We start from the raw sequence: 17,958 nt of genomic DNA on the forward strand, positions 1-17,958 counted from the left end.
TCGCCACAAGTCTATCTTTCAACATCCTCAGGCAATCACTTTCCATCTTTAGGACCAACGTCACCTACGCAGTCAGTTCACGGCACGAACTCTGAGACGAGATAGACAAACCTTTCCAGTACCTCTTATCCACCTTGTTGTCTTCCTCACTCAGTTGATTTGGAGTTCTGTCACTTCTCTGCTCCATCTCTTCGTTGTGCTTCCTCACTTCCGGGTTGTCCTTTTCGGCAGCAGACTTCGGACGGTGGATAGCAGGCGTTGCGTCCTGGCTCGAAGTGTCGGACTTCTTTGATTGAGATTGGGAATTCGTGGATGAGGACGAGGTGGCGGTCCCTTTGCTGGCCGGGGCTTCTGGCCCAGGGTGTTCCAGATGGGACTTTGGGTTTTTGTCATGTGTGCCCTGTTGCATCCCCGACTGCTCATTACCATAGGACGAATGTGCGAATCTTGCCGGTTGAGCAGAGTAGCGGAGCACAGGGATTTGCCGGGGAAGATGAGGAGCTCTAGTAGCTAGACGCGCAAACGGCTGCATGGTGGGCAGACGGGTGCTGCTTCGGCCTTTTTCGACAGACAAGTTCCGTATTGATATCGATGTGCGGCGGAGGAGCGAGTATATCTTGGAGGATCCTCACTCAAGCTGCGAGGGCGGGTGTGGAGGGAGGTTTGTTAAAATCAGGGTACAAGTCTATTTAGGTTGTCATTGTATAGAGTTGAACGGCGACATGCCCATGTTGTCATGCATATTTCACTGACACTACTACCTCCTAAAAGGTAGGCATATTGGCACAGTGGTAGGCGTTTCGATGACTTCATCGAATGCAAGGTGGTGCGTCATGGCGCTGGCATTTTAACAGTCGTTTTCAATCTACCTTAAGGTAAGGTACCGATCAAGTAAGGTATGTAATTACAGAGTTCTAGGTATCATACCGCAAGTTGTAGGTACGGTAATTATGGGACAAGACGTTGCGCGCTTGTGGAGGGCCATGATTGGATGGGGGCTGCTGCGGACAAGCTAGCCCATGATTAGGTACTTACTAGCTAAAGTAAGTCCGGGATAGAGATAACGATAACATTAAATAACCCTCGATCTGGTGTTCAGTTGATACCTCCCTGGTACCTTACCTAGTACCTGGCGCCTAGGTACTATAGGCACCTATCATGACCTTCACAACACAACACAACCGGATCATATCACATTTCCGTCATGGGGACCGAACTTCGCAATCAAGAACACTACCGGATTGAAGGGCGGCCGTACCGGTCCCATATGCACCCGGCCTGCATTCCTTGTCGAGCAAGAAAATCACGATGCAAGACGACACATTCGTCCCCCTCGTGCATCATGTGTGAAGCACATGGCACTGATTGTGTTTTCCCCGACGCTGCTGAGCGGCCGCGCAGAATATCGGGTCATTCGAGGCGAAGCACATCCTACCAAGAGAAGCACGCACGTGCATCTTCGCGTGCTCAAGCATCTCGGACGCAAGGTTTTCCGTCAACTTCGCTGGCTCCGTCTCGGCGGGCATTGCATTCAAACAACACCCCTCGAAGCGAGCCGGATGCGTTGACGAATGAAGCAATGTCCGACTGTGCAGAGCTTCCATCTCCATCCATTGGTCATCAAGACCACTCAGTGTCTACTTTGATAGACTTCATCGACAAAGCCGAGGTGGGCAGCTCTCATGTCGTGAGTCCTGCAATCGCCGACGACGACAAGGTCTTCCAAGAGTACCTTTCCAATACTCCCTATGGCCAAAGCAGACGTACGGTCCGATTCCATCTGAACTCGAATGATCCAAGTGAACCCACGCGCCCAATCGTCTTCAACACTATTCCCAAACGCGGAACAAGGGAGGCAAAAAGTCGATCGCTGGCAGCCTCACGATGCGAAATCATCGAGAAGCTCGTTGAGCCTTACCAAGATGACTTAATAAATTTGTGAGCGTCCTGCATAAAATGACTTTCGGGGGCCCCCAACTTATGGACTCATTCAGGTTCTTTGAGAAAATCAACATGTCCTTTCCTATATTTGATGAATTGCTGTTTCGACGACTCCTTGCGACCCACAAGGAGAAGATTTCACCGGGTCTGCTCTCCAATTTGTATGGAAATACTCTGATCTACTGGGACACTTGCCCAAGGCTGAGCAATGTTCGTTGTCCAGATCACTACCCCATCTGGGTACAGGCCGAGAATGCGCTCAATGCTGAGTTACTATCCACGCCTGCGATTTCGACGATAATATCAATCATCTTAAACGTTTCTGGCAGACCCAGTACTCACGTTTTGGGGAATGGCGGCCTGCTGGGCATGGCCGTTGCACTAGCCAATGCTTTCGGGTTGAATCGAGACCCATCGGGCTGGAATCTGTCACCGACAGAGAAGAAATTTAGGATAAGAATCTGGAGGATCCTTGTTGTCTATGATCGCTGGTAAGTAAGATGACCCTTTGCTCTCCGACCTTTATTGTCCCAGGCACCAACACCAACACTGGCCGCAGGTGCAGCTTGGCATATGGCACTCCGCCTCTGATCCATCGTGCCCAACACGACGTCCCCGTGCCGGCCGCGGAAGACCTCTACAATCCAGGCGCCTCCCGTGATCAAATCTCGGCGGCTTCTTGTTTTGTTGCTCTCACCACTTTGACCGATGTGCTCGGCCACTGTTTGGAGCACGTCTATCATTTAGGAACCGACTCGTCCAAAAAGCCCGAGGCATCTCCAGTTGGCCTCGAGGGCCTTCTGACCCACTGGGAGGACTCATTAACCGACAGTCTTCGTCGACTGATTATACGTGGGACGGGCCTGGTTGGGCCCGGTGCCGCCAATCTGCGACTGGCTTATCTGTCCGTCAAACTCCTCATCCGGCGCAGCCAACTGGACTTGGACAGGGTTTCTCTCCAGATCGACGATGTCGACTCCCTGTACTACATCCAAGCCAGGAGGGTTTCCGAGGAGATTGTCGACTTTGTGCGAGAGTTGGACGAAACCCACTGTCGGGATTTCTGGATCCCTCTCAACGCTTATTCCCTAACGTCGGCGACCACTTTTCTCATGAGATGCGCTCTCACCTCCAGAGGACTGGTGCGCAATACTTCACTGAAATTTGCCCGGGCCATGATCGACACGCTCCGATCCCACCGCCGCAACTATGCTTGGGATCTAGCAGACAACTGTCTATCAAACTGTGGCGACTTGGTGGAGAAGATCGAGACTGCATGCGAAGTGTCAAGCTCCAATGCTATGGAGTTCCAAGAGCCCATGCTCATGGACATGGACATCACTGCACTCAACGGCTTGTTTTCGGAGTTTGCAGGGACTTTCTGATGAACAGAGGTTGAAAAGGAAAAAGATTCGATGCTTTCTATCAATGGGGCCCTGGGGGAGGCCACAGCCTACAAATATATAGACATGAAATTACAACCAGGCAGGGATTGCCCATGTTTTGACACTTTCTAGATACAACAGGTTGGCCCCGGAATGGCGCCCCGACCGCAAACACGCATAGAGGCTCCCAGACTCCAGTATCAGCCACGGCCAAACTGGCATCCCAGCTTCCAGGAAACATCTAAGCAATCCATAGCCAGATTTTCTCCAAGAAATTCCTGGGGATCTTCTCGGGCCATATCTCGGCATCTAGAGCGGCCTTGCCGGACCAGATATCGGCCTCTGCTGGGTTGACGAAAGAAGTTCGCTTGTAGAATTTCCACAGCAAAAACAAGGCCAAGAAGATGGGAATGCCGATGTAAGCTGTGATGAAGGTCTGGGTTGACCAAGCACCGTGGGTGAAGACCTCCCACCCGTTGAACACAATGACCATGGCAAAGTAGCACAGACCGAACCACGCCGTGTACGGCTGGAACGGAGACTTGTAAGGGAGGGTGTTGCGATCGACGCCCTGCCGCGCCAAAGCTTGTCGGAAGCGTAGGTAAGCAACGCTGATGCTACACCAGGTGAGGAGCACAGCAATAGTGCCGAGGTTGATGAACCACGCAAACACTTTGGCGGCGCCTTCAGAGACAGACATATAAGCCAGCCCGCTCCAGATGGCCGTGAAGGCAATGCCGTAGATGGGCACTCCACGCGCAGTGCACTTGAGGAAGATGCGAGGCGCTTGTTTGCTTTGGGCCAGGCCGAAGAGGTAGCGGGAGCCGACGAACAGGAAGGCGTTGGCGGACGAGGATGCCGATGACAGGATGACGGCGTTGATGATGCTGGGGAGAGCAGAGATGTTCGCATTGTGGACGGCAATGACCCATGGTGAGACGCTCCCGAGTTCCGGGCTGTCGGGAGGAACCAGCACGCCGATGGCCAGGGATCCGAGCACGTAGAAGATCAGGATGCGCCAGAAGATGCGCTTGACGGCCTTGGGGACGTTCTTGCGAGGGTCGACAGCCTCGCCGGCCGCCACGGCAATCATCTCCACTCCGCCATAGGAGAAGGCGGCGAAGATGAGGGTGGAAAACAGACCCAAGAAGCGGCCTGCGTTGCCGGTGCTGACCACCTCCTTCATGGCCGGCCCCGGATTGTACCAATATCGGAAGCCGAGACGGTCACCCGTCGGGCTGCCACCAAGGTCCACAATGAAGGACATGATCAAGAGGCCGAGGATGGTGACAATCTTGATCCCTGCAAAGACGAACTCGGCTTCGCCGTAGATGGAGACGGCGAAGACGTTCAAAGAGACAATCACCACGATGATGATGCTCATCCATGCGGCTGGGTTGATGTCGTCGTTCCAGAATTCGACCAACACCGCGGCCGCCGAGATTTCGGCACAAATGGCGATGGTGGATTGATACCACACGTTCCAGCCCACGGCAAAGCCCAGCGCCGGGTCGACATAGCGGGTACAGTACTGGGGGATAGACCCGGGAAGAGGTAACCAGGTGGTCATTTCGCCCAAGCACATCATCATGGCAAACACAGCCACGCCGGTGAATGAGAATCCGAGGAGGACGGAGAGGGGGCCCGACTTCGCGAACGCTGAGCCGATCCCGAGGAATAAACCGGTCCCGATGGTGCCGCCGATGGCCATGAACTGAAGATGGCGGGCCTTGAGACTGTGAGGGAGTTGTTAGCAATGACGGGCGACTGAGATGTGGGATGGCAAGCCTAGCCTGCACTCTGCATTCACGTACCCTCTGTGGACGTATCCAAGCTCTTCAGCCGTCGCCGCATCTCCATATACACCAACTGCCTCTTCAAATGCTGGGTTGACGGCGCCTGCTTTCCCGAGCCGGATGCTCGCATCATCTTCAGGGAGACACTGGCCGTCTGTGGCGATTTCGCTTCCCTTTTCGAACCCCATTTCGACCTTGCAAAATCCAGTCCGGGTGATGGGTAGGAGATGGAGAGTAGATGGTGGTACCTGAGACACGAATGCGGCCAGAACTCGACTCGAATGGGAGCGGGCTTGATATAGAACTGGTCGACTCGCGGTCTGGATTTCTTATCAGCCCACTGCATCCCGATCCCGACAACTATCGCAAAGATTGATTGCAGAGTATGGACAGCTATCGCTATCGTCGAACCGGTCGATAGAACACGGTCTGGGTCAATACAGCACGGACAGGTCGATATCTTTTCGCGTTGATACAATCATTCTTGATAAGATTAGAACTTTCTATACTTTCCCGCGGCCAATTGTGGGCACCGGGGCGGTCTAGAATACTCGATCTGACTATCTGATGGGCGCGGCCAAGGCTGCGGAGGCTATAGTCTATCTCCGCCATGGTCAGTGACTTTCCCGCGGGAAACCTTTTTCGACGGGACGACTACAAAACACAAAACGAAGTTGCTTGGTGCTTGGTGCTTGTTCTCAGCGCCTTTTCAATTTCGAGAGTTAGTCTGGACTCTGCAGAGTCCTGGAGAGTCAAAATGGTCTACGACACCACGAACTTCTGGTCCCGAGCCGACAAATATGTCATGAACACCGGGGCCCCTTTCTTGCCGACAGTCATCACTCGAGCCGAGGGCACAATGCTCTATGATGTCGACAACAAAGCCATCATTGACTTCACATCCGGTCAGATGAGTGCGAGCCTTGGCCATTGTCATCCCGAGATCACCGAAGTGGTGAAGAAGTATGCTGGGGAAATCGACCATACGAATAGCCAAATGATTTCTATGCCGGTGGTTGACCTCGCCGAGAGCCTGGCGCAACTACTTCCAGCGCCTCTGGAGAAGTCGTTCTTTCTCTCCACCGGCTCCGAGTCGGTCGAAGCTGCCATCACCATAGCGAAGCGCGCCAGCGGAAAGTTTGAAATCGTAGCTTTCTCATCAAGTTACCACGGCGTAACCCACGGGGTTGCCTCGGCCACATACTGTATGGGTCGCAAACATGCCAGTCCTATCATGCCGGGCCAGTTGGCCTTTCCAGCTCCCAATGCCTCCAGTTCGCCTTTCAGGAAACCCGACGGTAGTTATGACTGGGAGACCGAGATGAGCTTTGGCTGGAGTATGATCGACCAACAGTCTGTGGGATCTCTCGCTGCATTTGTTTTTGAGCCCATCCTTTCCGCCGGCGGCATCCTCGACCCGCCCAAGGGGTATCTCAAGCGGCTGAGCATCGAGTGTAAGCGGCGGGGCATGCTGCTGATCGCAGACGAGGCACAGACAGGGCTTGGCCGGACGGGATACATGTTTGGATGCCAGCGAGACGAAATCGTGCCTGACATTCTCGCATTGTCCAAGTCCCTTGGATGCGGTCTGGCTTTGTCTTCCGTCAGCACGACTGCTGAGATAGCGAGGCTCGCCGCGGAACACGGATTTATCTGGGTCACCACACACCAGAACGACCCTTTGCCTGCTGCAGTGGGATGCAAGGTGCTTGAAATCGTACGACGAGATGACCTGCCCCGGCGGGCTATGGAGCGGGGAAACCAGCTGCGTGAAGGTCTCCTACGTCTCAAGGATAAATACTGGTGTGTTGGCGAAATCCGCGGCCGCGGTCTGTTGGTAGGCATGGAGGTCCTTTCCGACCCAATCGCAAAGACTCAAAGCGCCGAACTAGGAGTCATGGTCTGCGAGAAGGCGCTTCAGCTTGGGCTTTCGTGCCAGATCATGGCCATTCCTGGAGCGGCAGGTCTATTCAGGATAGCACCGCCATTGACTGTCTCTGCAGAGGAGATTGAGGAGGCACTTCTGATCATGGACCAGGCATTGGCCGCGGTACTTTCTGCAAAGGCCTACCAGAGCGATGCCAATACCGCTGAAGCTCACCTCTAGATTTGGCTTCGCTATCGCATTGTCAGAGGCAGCTTCTTCCAAGGTTGTTGAGATACTTTCATGGCTTGTCTTGGGTCAGACCCTGAAAAAAGGCGTTGCTCTGTCCAGCTGGTGGTTTCAACCGGGGAGGATCGCGGTATTTCTCAGTGGGCATTATCTAGGCGCACTACATAGTAAAATAGTATCTCCAAGGTAGGTAGGTAGGTATGCATAATGTGAGGTGTACGATTACTCTGTGAAGATCAAAAGATCTCTGTCCTTTCCCCTGCAGCAGCTAGGATTCGGCGCCGGCCCTCTGGCGCTTAGATTGGGCGAATAGGAGGGAAGGTGCCTACCTTACGGAGTATGTGTAATTACATGTCACGGTATCAAGGTACCTCTGCTACCTACACGTCAGAGGTACCTGCAGATGAGGTACCTTACCTGGTACTGAACCGTAGTACGGAACAACCGTGATTGTCGAGGAGCCAGGAGCCTCAGGAATCCACCGTACAGAGCCAAGGCAAGGTAATATGGTTAGTACGAATGTAGCTAGTAAAACATGACGTCGATATAAATTCTCGCGTCTTTCCTCCCCCGCATCACGCACCACAACGAATCGCGTCAGGGTCGAGCGTCACTGCTCGGCGTACAGTACGGAGTCCTCTGTACAACACTTTCGCTCTGTCCTCTCTTCTGTTTCGTCGGACATTGATTCCGACCCGTTGCAGGTAGATGGAAAGATGACCGACGAGAAGGTAAGTTATCCAGCTGAGGTACCGGTAGCCTTCAACATGAAAGCCTATAGTAGCTCTGACAGCCCATGGTTTCAAGGCAACAGCTACACTGTACGGAGTACGCAGTAAATAGAGTAAAATCCCATCAATGGCTGCCTTGGACTGCTTGCGCCACACGCACGGATGATGATATGACCGGCCAGTGACCTGATCTGACCTGAGCGTAGTGGTGGTAGCATCCAACCACTGCCCTGCCTTCACCAGCCCATGCCTCACTCCATCCTGAGCCCGTGTTAACTTGAAAGAAACCAACTGTGACGTCAAGCGGTCCTGCCACAAACAACCGCCAGACCTGTCACTTCACTTCCTGCCTCCCTCTGCCTTTTGTCTCATACATTCTTCTTCAAGTTGACCTTGTCCTCTCTTCCCACACTCCTCCATCAACCCGTTTCTCCTTCCTCACCTTCTGTCCTGTCAACCCACTAGCGACCATGAAGTTGTCCTTCTCTAAACTCCTCGTCGTCGCCCTCGCTTCGACTGAGGCCGTGGCTGCCAGCACTTGGTTCAGTAAGGCCGGTATGAACTCCCTCCTCTCCCTGCGCGTAGACCTGAGTTGACTTTCGAATCTAGTGTACAACAAATGGCACGAGACCGAGCTCGAGCGTTGGCTTTCTGACCATGATGTTCCCTATCCCAGTCCCGCCGATAGGAAGGACCTGGAGAATCTTGTCAAAGACAACTGGCAAGCCAAGGTGGCTGATCCGGTCTCTTCAGCAGGGGACAAGGCCACTGATCACTATGGTACCGTTAAAGATTGGATCTTCGACAGGTAAACTTGAACCCAGCCACACTTCCATACGTGCCAACCACTAACATCTTACAGCTGGACCGACTCCTCATTGAAAGCCTTCCTCGATTACCACAAGATTCCTGCTCCCCAACCACGTACCAGAGACAGTCTTTTGACCACTGTCCGTCAGAATTACGACACCGCGGCAAAGAAGCTGGGTGAATATGCCTCCTACCCGGGCGATTGGTTGTACCAGTCATGGTCTGAGTCCGATCTCAAGGAATGGCTTGACGAACGTGGCATCCCAGTTCCTCAACCTTCAACTCGTGACAAGCTCATCGCGAAGGTCCGTCGCCATGCCCGGCAGGCGTCTTCCAGCGCCTCAAATCTTGCATCTGCAGCCAGCGCATCCTACTCAAGTGGAATCTCCCACGCTACCAAATCTGCAGCAAGCGCTCAAGCTAGTCTAACCGACGCTCTCTTCGATGCTTGGTCCGACAGCCAATTGAAAGACTTCCTAGACTCCCACGGAGTTCCTGTCCCTCAAGGCAGCAAGAAGAATGAGCTCATCGCTTTGGCACGCAAGCACCGTGCACAGGCTGAGAAATCGGCGTCGTCCCTCTCTGGATCGGCGGCTTCTGCATATGGTGCTGCTACATCGTCGGCCGGTAATCAATTCGCGAAAGCCACCGACGATGTTTCTCTCAAGGCCGAAGACGCGTTTCATAAGGCCATCGATTCCTGGTCCGACTCGCGCCTAAAGGCCTACCTGGATTCGCGAGGCGTTCCGGTTCCTCAGGGCAGCAAGCGTGATGAGCTCTTGAAGCAAGTTCGCCTGAACAAGCACAAGGCCGCCACCGGATGGTCTGCGTGGACTTTTGACACTTGGACTCTTGAGAACCTCAAGAACTATGTGGCAGCCAACGGCAAGAAGGCAAAGAAGAATGCGAATGCCAGCCGTCAAGAGCTGCTCAAGCAGGCCCAAGACTCTTACGCTTCAGCATCTAAGGCTGGTGGCTCCAACTACGCCTCTATCACCAATTACCTTGCCAAGCAAACTGATGCTGCGAAGGATACGGCTTTTGACACCTGGTCTGATAGCGACTTGAAGGATTATCTCGACAGCTACGGTGTTCCTAACTACCAAGGCTCCACTACCAATGAACTCCGAGCTGAGGCCAAGAAGCAAGCCAACTATTTCAGATACGGTTCCTCGTCGCCCTCAGAGACTATCTACGAACGAATTAAGAGTGGTCTGCAATGGATTCTTGGACAGGCTCAGGGCTCAGCTTCTTCAGCATCTGCAACTGTCTCTGCTTCTGGAAGCTCAGCCGCCAGTGCTGCTTCCAAGACTGCTTCCAAGAGCGCCTCGTCTGCTTCCAAGGTGGCATCCAAGAGCGCCTCCAGTGCGAAGGCGGAACTGTAAACGGGTGAAGGAATGCAGCTGATGCCATGGCAGGTGGGAGCACTATCAATCAGTGTGGTGGACAGTGGGGAGCTGGTGTGCTTAAGTCCACTTTGACGGCATGAGTTTGCTGATGGCAAGTTTACGATTTGTATCTCTAGAGCTTGATTCACGACAGCAATACTACGAATGCGAAAAGTTTGCATCCAACTCAAATATTTTCTATGCGATTTTGCTCATCATGCTTCGTGTGTAATGTGTCCCACCTCGTTCGCGACAACTAGTGAAATTCGGTCTTTCTGAACGGCTCCAATTTCCCGACAACGAGATACTGAAGAATCATGTCAGTACACTGAGTAGTTGATGAAGGGTGTTCACGATCGAACACGGCCCAAGCTTACCTTCTCATCAAACCTTTCGATCCAGCCATTAAGATTGTCGATTTGATCGTGGGCCAGGTCCGCACAATCGTCCAGTGGGCCATCGAGGTCTTTGGTCAACATCTCCTCGTCGAAGCTCTGGCACGCCAACCCCCTTGTGGCGTCTCGGCCGGCGAAGTTCTCATACGGGCCGCCGGGTCCGTAGAAGTTGCGCCCGCTTGTCACGTCATAGACCTTACCCCTAACGGCGAGGTACACAGGGTTGTTATCTTGGCCATTGTACTTGAGCAGTGTTCGCGGCGTGAATGTCTGGAAGACAATCGGCTTCGGGCCCTGAGGGAGCTTGGGCGGTTCGCTGGGCCGGAGGCGTAGGTACAAGATGCTCGAGAGGATCAGGAAGATGGAGACGTTGAGGGGTGTGGCGACGGCATAGCTGTTGTTTTGTTGCATACATCGTCAGCGGTCCATCCAGATTAGAGTGCTTGTCAAGGGGATAGATAGGCTAAGCGTATGGGAGGAGAGTCGGGGCAGACGAACAATGATTCCCGCATCTTCTCGTTGTATGCTTCGATCTCTGTTTTAGATAGTCAGCCACTGCTCCGGGAGCCAGGGAGTGCAAGAGGTTGCGGACCAGGCGGGATCCCACTCATATCAACGGGTTTAGCGTCACTTGCCCTGGATTCCTATACTGGTTCGAGGTGATATACGTGTAAGGAGACGGAAGAATCTGATAGCCCAAATTTAGATCGTGAGTGAACGGGGTGAACGGGGGGAACGGTAAAGCTGGAGCAGTCTTGGAGGTTGAGGTCGGAGTAAAAAGGCGGGGTTGCCCATCCCTATTATTCAGAGTATGTAGTACTCGTATTATTCCGACCGTCGCCGCTTTTTCGGGCGAATATCACGTTAGCCATCCCCGCGCTGGTGATGGTGCCGCATGGGTCCCAAGCCCAAGCCCAAAAGTTTGAGTCACTAGGTATTCGTACTCCGTACCCTGTATCTGTTCGAGCGTGTCCATGTTAGGGGAAGCAAGATGCGACAGAGAGAGTGTGTATCTCGTTGGTCACCCGCCTCTAGGCTCAAGGTCCATCCTGCTGCGTCGGCGGCGTTGAGCCCTGAAGAGAAGTGAGGGATGAGGGTTACATTCAACCAGTGGCACTGCAGGCTTTGTCTAGCAAACAGACACTCTCTCGTCGCCATTGCGGAAGTTCCCCCGATATCGAACATCTCTTTGATTGATGTCTCCAGACCCAGGCTGCGAGACTGGCCCTCTTCATGGTGGCGCCGCCGGACTGCTGACTGCGGACTGCGGACTGCGTGCATTGCAGTGAGATCCACCGTATTGCCAAGACGATCTCTGGTCGAAAATCGCGGTCCCTGCAGTGGCACTAGTAGTTCGCGACCTCCGAGGCAGGGGAAAAAAAGTGTCGACATCATCATCAGCGAAGGACGAGGAGGCTTTTACTCTCCTGTCTTTGTCTATTCGGCGACATTTGCTGCGATGTTCTGGTCTTGATGCCTGTTTTCATTGCTCTGCGAACCCGGTCCTTCCAATGCACCGCATCCCACAGCTATCCTCCAGGTCATGCGCAGATGTCTCGAGTATGCCCAGCTGAGAAGATACTTCCACTGCTACCATCTTGCACCGCGATCTCCTCTCCGACGTCTTCGATACGATCGGAGCTTACTGTGGGCGAAACCTCACGACCGACATGCCTTACCATCTCTCAATAGCCGCTTGCTATCCTCCGCTCCCCCGACTCCAGACCAGGATGCGTCGCCCCCGTGTGGCTGGCCAGACGTCTCCTCTCCTCCTTTGCCCGCCGCTGGAAGCGATGCAAAGGTGAGACATGAAAATAACACGGAGTCATACAACGGGCATCGATGTGATCCAGGCCATTGGGTATCTTTGCTAGAACAGTTTCTGCCCAGTCAATTGCGCCGTACCGACAAACATGAGCCTCCGAGTATCTCGCATGATGGCTCTGATCTCAATAAGCTGATTGGTATCCTCACCAAAGCTAGCGCTTCCGAAGACATTGACATCCTGGGCTTCTTGGTGCTCAGCCAACGCCGTCACAAGGCCGCGGTCCACCTGGCTGACGTGCTGCTGAATCCCCTCGCTGCCGTGCCCAGCGTACCGGATGAGGAGCAACTACCGTCCAATATCAGCTGGCCGGTAGCCTTATCTCCCAGTGCCTTGAGGCACCCACTCGAGCTGGAACACGAGCTCCACGTCGATAAACGAGCAGCCATTGCGCCAGTCCGGGCATCTCAGAGCCAGTACAGTGAAAGAGACCGCCAGAGGGTACTGGACATTGTATGGCCCTTCCTGGCCAAACTCGTCATTGCCTCCACTAAAGGGCTCCCGGAGGATGCTAGAGATATCATGAATACTGTACATCAGATTCTTGCACGCATGCACAGTTTAGACCTTGTACCTCCGACTGTCTATACCTATTCACCACCACAAGGAACCACAACCATTCAGAAGCCTCCAATCCTCAACCTCTTGAATTCGAGGATCCTCTCGACACTTTCGGATGCGGTGTGGCGTGCGCAGCAGGATGACGCTATCGCGCAAGCACGGGAAAAGGGCAAGCCCTTGCGGGACGTTTCGCACCACCCACCAAGCAGTCGCTTCCGCCCCCGAGTTAAGGAGCTGGGACCAGAGTTATGGTTAGAATTCATCCTTTGGTGCAGCGTCGAAGGAGGTCTCGCATCGACTGGAACTCGCATCATCGACTTGTTGCGCGAGGATGCCGACAATCGATGGTCCGCTATAAATTGGACTGCGGGTCAAGCCATAGACAACGAAACCCCATGGGTTGATTGGGATCGAGTCAAGCGCCGCCATGATAGTCCTGTCGGCCAAAGAGAAGCCTACAGTTGCGATCAGCCATTTGAGGAGATGCCGCGCAGAACGATTAGCGCAGAGGTTATCCTTGCTCTCGTCGACTGCTTGGTTACCAGTCTTGATGCAGGATCGGCTCATAGCGGATCGGCTGTCGAGAGAGTCGCAAGGGAAATTCTTCAACTTGTTTCACTCCTCAAACCACATGGGCTTCCTCCAGCATATTTCGACTATCTTACAGTCCGGTTTCTCCAGACTGAGACCGTGCGTATGCAAGGAGGACCAGACACCCTCCGAGACTGGGTGATGGCTCTCTCTCAACTTTGCTCACTCGACGCTGTGAAAACACAATCCCGATCTAGAGCCAGCTTCGACTTTGATGCAGTCATAGAGCGCTCAGAATTGCAGGCAGGGCTTCTCCACCAGGCATTGCAAATCTACGTCGATCTTAATCTCGTCACGAAGGCGGTCGACACGTTCACGGACATTCAAAAGTTGGTCGACGTCAGTAAGTTGGAAACGATTGGCGAATTTCTTGCTTCGAGCATTCGTCCTCGAAATGGATTCTTTACATCCAGAGCGAGGGGTCATATTGACTTCAACAACTCACACGGTCAACTCCCCATGTACAAGATGGCTCCTTTCCTCAAGCTGGTAGCTGATGCCAGGTTGTTTGGCCTAGGGGATTGGCTGCTGTTTTCAGAGGATGTCGACGGACCTCTCATACCTTTTTCCGCATATCGCCAGCCTTCGATAGCGATCGCGCTCTGTCGTTACGCTGCGGCCAAGGATGATCGTTCTCTTATCCAGTCGATTCTCTTGGTCCGGAAAGGCACTAGCAGAAGGCCGACAGTGAGTCTTCTGAGAGCTCTTGTCAATTCGCAAATCATCCTACAAGATTGGGATAATGCGGTCTTTCTTCTGCAAGAGTTGAAAGCTGCTGGAGGGGGCGGTTACAGCCCGGATATTGTTGCTCATCTTGCGGCCGCGATCTTGCGATTGGAGATAGAGCCACCCGGTCACGACCGTGACAACCATGTCGACCAGGCGACTAGATTACTCCGAGATATATTGGAAGGCCGCTATAACCCTTCCGCCGGGGATTTCCGAATTGATCAGAAGCTGGCTTTCAAACGACAGACTGGGCTTTTGCTACGGTTCCTGGAAAACGTGCCGGACAGTGGGGTACAAGCCCTCTCAACCCAATTTGGGCAACTCTTCCCTCTCAGCAACGAGGCTTTGCTACCTCCTAACACTTTCAACATTTTGCTTTCTGCAGTTGTTGAGAGTCGAGGAGCTCTGGAGGGTCGTCGGATGTGGGATATGTTTTGCAAGGTCGCGGATGTCCCAACGAGTCCCACAGCCGTAGAAGGCGAGCCCTTCCATCCAACCGATGTTTTCGTCGAAGATGACGCAACGTTGACCGAGTCCAGCTCGGACCCAGACCGAAATAAAGCACGACCAGCGTCCAGGGTTGGAAGTGCCCCGGCTGATGTGGGATCTTCACGTCGTCGGTTGTCAGAAGTGGTGGACCGACCCTCATTGGTTACAGGCATGGACAGCTCGTCCGAAGACATTCCTTTTGTGCGAACAGAAACACGTGAAGAAAGTTCCTCGACGAACCCAATTGTGATTCCGAACATGCGGACTCTGCAAATTATTGTGGGAGGCGCCCTGGCAGAGAAACAAGCGGAACCAGGGGTTTCAAGGGAGACGCTTGAAGAGCTCGACCAACTGCTGCAGTGGGCCGGACCGCTTTTTAAAGGGTTCAAGCTTTCGGACGAAGACATCCAAATCGAATTGCGAATGGCCGGCTCTTTCCCAGAGGCATTCACTCGACGTTCGCGGAAGACGCCACGGCAAAGGCAAAGACGAATGTTGTCGGAGCAGAACAGGCCAAGGGTGAGCAGTCAATTTACCAGTGGAGCGCGAATGCCGAGACCGCCGCCTGGCCGGAGACAAAGCAGCCCACGGCCACACGGTGACAGGGAGGGGTGGCCACGATGCGAATAGCCCAGTCTAGGAAGAGCATTATTGTCACTGTTTCGTGAGACGTGCGAATAAAATGCATATTATGTACATATGGAAGGTCACGGATGTATGAATGCATGGCGGTGGCGTTAGGCTGGACACTGGGCAGCGATGCCAGACAATAGGTAGACTGGCATGACACAGGCCCCATCGTCCATTTTAGACAAGCTAGTACCTACCGTTGTATCGAGAATATATACTTAGGTATGATACACTGCGTTCCGGTCTCATCCGCGACACAGCTTGATCCTGGTGGCTCGACGGAGGCAAGTAATAGTTGATACCTGTGAGACCGTGGTACGCGTGAAGTGGGCCAGTGGCCAATCAGGAGGCGGAAAGGCGAATGTTGCATGATTGGATCTGGACCCGATACCGATACCGATACGATACCAGGTACCTGACTGCAACATCGACAACACCAGGGGCGTGGACAGTGGACACGCCTCTCCTTCACACTAATATCTCTGGCTGAGATTGCGCAGGCTCTACATACTCTGTACATCGGAGCAAGGACACCGCAACGTCACCGTCACCGTTTCTTCTCTCAATGTCCTTGCTCACTTCTCCCCCTGCCAGGTCGAGGTCATCGCTGTCGAGAGCGTAGCGGAGGCAAAAGCAACGGATAGCACTCACTGCCTCCCTGTCTCTCTGCATTGTCTCGGAAGCCCGAGATCTTGGCTTCTCTGCTTCTCTGCTTCTCTGCTTCTCTGCTTCTCTACCAAGTGGCGCCACGGGATCCGCCCCGAACAATCATTCAATGAGATGACCATGTCGGAAGCCCGCGAGCGGGACTCCAATCCACAGAACGACGACAATATGATCGTGATCGAAAGAAACGGCAACTGCGACCCCGACCCGCCCTTCGAAGAGCATGGATTGCAACGATTAAGACATCTGACTTGGGTGAGCAGCCTGAGGTCCAACCCATCGCTCCCCGAGGGAGGCTAACATGTTGGTGTTGCTATAGGCATGGTTCACCTTCCCGATGGCGACGGGCGGCATCGCCTTACTGCTGTCTCCCCAGAACCAGCCACACACGTTCCGGGGCCTGCAGACGATCGGGAGCATCGTCTACGTCTTCGACCTGTGCATGTTCAGCCTCGTGGTGGCTGGAATCGCCTACCGCTTTAGCAAATGGCCGCACGCGTTGATTTCCAGCTTGGTGCACCCGACGGAATCGCTGTACTTTGGCACGGCGTTCCTGGCGCTGGCCAGCATCATCACCTGCATGGCGCACTATGGCATCCCCAAGTGTGGCTACTGGCTGGTGATTGTGTACCGCGTGCTCTTCTGGCTCTACCTGGGCGTGACGTTCGTGGTGGCCGTGGGGGCGTATTCGATGCTGTTCACGAACCCGCGGCTCAAAATCCAAGACATGACGCCTGCATGGGACCTGCCCATGTTCCCCTTCATGCTCAGTGGCACCATTGCCAGCAGCGGGATCGCATACCAGCCACGCGAGGCGGCGATGCCGATGCTCTTCGCGGGCCTCACGGCGCAAGGGCTCGGTATGCTGGTGTCGTGCTTCATGTACGCCAGTTACACGCGGCGCATGATCCAATACGGCCTCCCATCGCCCGACTCCCGGCCCGGCATGTTCATCGCCGTGGGGCCCCCGAGCTTCACCACGCTGGCCATAATCGGGCTCGCCGAAAACTGGCCCGGAGGCTACGACTACTTCGGCCCGGACGCCATCACGGCCCAGGTGGTGCGCGTGCTGGCGCTCATGACGGGCGTCTTCATCTGGAGCCTGTCCCTCTGGTTCTTTGCCCTGAGTGTCGTCAGCTGTCTGGCCGTGTACAGGTCGTTTCGCTTCCGCATGAACTGGTGGGCCTTTGTCTTCCCCAATGTCGGCTTCACCCTCGCCACCATCAGCATCGGCAAGGCCCTGAAAAGCGAGGCTGTCATGTGGGTCGGCTCCGCCATGACCATCTGCTTGGTCGTCGTCTATATATACGTCCTGTCCAACTTTGTCCGTGCCATCTTCCGGAAGCATGTGCTGTTCCCCGGCAAGGATGAGGACAATTACCGGCGGGAAAAGATGGGCAAGGCCGAGGTTACAGCGGAGGACGTCGAGCACCGCCCTCGCAATGGAAAGGGTAGTTGACGGGATGGTCGATTGGCTGTGGCTGTGGTTGGGGCTGTTCAGCATTCATGTTTCTCTTTGTTCTGGCTTCAAGTTCAGCGGGCAACTCTCCGCCAGTTTAGATAGACTGGTAAAAGGGTTGGGTTAGATTGTATAGACTGGTAAAGGGGTTGGGTTAGATTGTATAGACTGGTTAGGAAGGGGTTGCATTGAACCAGACCAGACCAGACCAGGCGTTAGATAAGGCCAGGCAAGTCCAGGTCGAAAAGGATAGAGGTCGACAGATAGATGATAGACAAATAGATGTACGGGTATGGGATTATACTTATACATAGTAGTTATAATATCCGTCCACGTCCTTTTCTGCTCTCAGCTAGGGTAGGGTCTTTACTACACTGGACGGAGTACAGAAATAACTGATCACTGATTCCGGCGCGAACTCACTGTCTTAAACCGTAAGCGAGCCTGGA

General features: G+C 53.9%; 8 protein-coding genes across 8 annotated transcripts; 5 read left to right on the forward strand and 3 right to left on the reverse strand.

The window, feature by feature from the left end:
* Window positions 1-35: 35 nt before the first annotated feature.
* On the reverse strand, window positions 36-532 carry A1O3_06776 (uncharacterized protein; the record flags this gene model as incomplete). The annotated part of the gene is made up of 2 exons (XM_007736892.1): window positions 36-64; window positions 112-532. The coding sequence occupies 2 exons, from the start codon at window positions 530-532 to the stop codon at window positions 36-38; spliced, it is 450 nt and encodes a 149-aa protein (XP_007735082.1).
* A 672-nt stretch (window positions 533-1,204) lies between these two features.
* Window positions 1,205-3,326, forward strand: A1O3_06777 (uncharacterized protein; the record flags this gene model as incomplete). Its single annotated transcript, XM_007736893.1, has 3 exons — window positions 1,205-1,938; window positions 1,995-2,432; window positions 2,501-3,326. The coding sequence occupies 3 exons, from the start codon at window positions 1,205-1,207 to the stop codon at window positions 3,324-3,326; spliced, it is 1,998 nt and encodes a 665-aa protein (XP_007735083.1).
* Window positions 3,327-3,567: 241 nt separating this feature from the next.
* A1O3_06778 (AAT family amino acid transporter) lies at window positions 3,568-5,310 on the reverse strand (the record flags this gene model as incomplete). The annotated part of the gene is made up of 2 exons (XM_007736894.1): window positions 3,568-5,062; window positions 5,141-5,310. 2 exons carry the CDS (start codon window positions 5,308-5,310, stop codon window positions 3,568-3,570), a joined length of 1,665 nt encoding a protein of 554 aa, XP_007735084.1.
* A 422-nt stretch (window positions 5,311-5,732) lies between these two features.
* On the forward strand, window positions 5,733-7,229 carry A1O3_06779 (2,2-dialkylglycine decarboxylase (pyruvate); the record flags this gene model as incomplete). Its single annotated transcript, XM_007736895.1, has 1 exon — window positions 5,733-7,229. One exon carries the CDS (start codon window positions 5,733-5,735, stop codon window positions 7,227-7,229), a length of 1,497 nt encoding a protein of 498 aa, XP_007735085.1.
* A 1,207-nt stretch (window positions 7,230-8,436) lies between these two features.
* On the forward strand, window positions 8,437-10,161 carry A1O3_06780 (uncharacterized protein; the record flags this gene model as incomplete). The annotated part of the gene is made up of 3 exons (XM_007736896.1): window positions 8,437-8,521; window positions 8,576-8,774; window positions 8,829-10,161. 3 exons carry the CDS (start codon window positions 8,437-8,439, stop codon window positions 10,159-10,161), a joined length of 1,617 nt encoding a protein of 538 aa, XP_007735086.1.
* A 259-nt stretch (window positions 10,162-10,420) lies between these two features.
* On the reverse strand, window positions 10,421-10,970 carry A1O3_06781 (uncharacterized protein; the record flags this gene model as incomplete). The annotated part of the gene is made up of 2 exons (XM_007736897.1): window positions 10,421-10,471; window positions 10,542-10,970. 2 exons carry the CDS (start codon window positions 10,968-10,970, stop codon window positions 10,421-10,423), a joined length of 480 nt encoding a protein of 159 aa, XP_007735087.1.
* A 1,132-nt stretch (window positions 10,971-12,102) lies between these two features.
* On the forward strand, window positions 12,103-15,356 carry A1O3_06782 (uncharacterized protein; the record flags this gene model as incomplete). The annotated part of the gene is made up of 2 exons (XM_007736898.1): window positions 12,103-15,137; window positions 15,197-15,356. 2 exons carry the CDS (start codon window positions 12,103-12,105, stop codon window positions 15,354-15,356), a joined length of 3,195 nt encoding a protein of 1,064 aa, XP_007735088.1.
* Window positions 15,357-16,387: 1,031 nt separating this feature from the next.
* A1O3_06783 (uncharacterized protein) lies at window positions 16,388-17,509 on the forward strand (the record flags this gene model as incomplete). The annotated part of the gene is made up of 1 exon (XM_007736899.1): window positions 16,388-17,509. The coding sequence occupies one exon, from the start codon at window positions 16,388-16,390 to the stop codon at window positions 17,507-17,509; it is 1,122 nt and encodes a 373-aa protein (XP_007735089.1).
* Window positions 17,510-17,958: the final 449 nt, after the last annotated feature.

Source organism: Capronia epimyces, assembly GCF_000585565.1.
Source record: "Capronia epimyces CBS 606.96 chromosome Unknown aczIQ-supercont1.5, whole genome shotgun sequence".
Taxonomy (NCBI): Eukaryota; Fungi; Ascomycota; class Eurotiomycetes; order Chaetothyriales; family Herpotrichiellaceae; genus Capronia; species Capronia epimyces.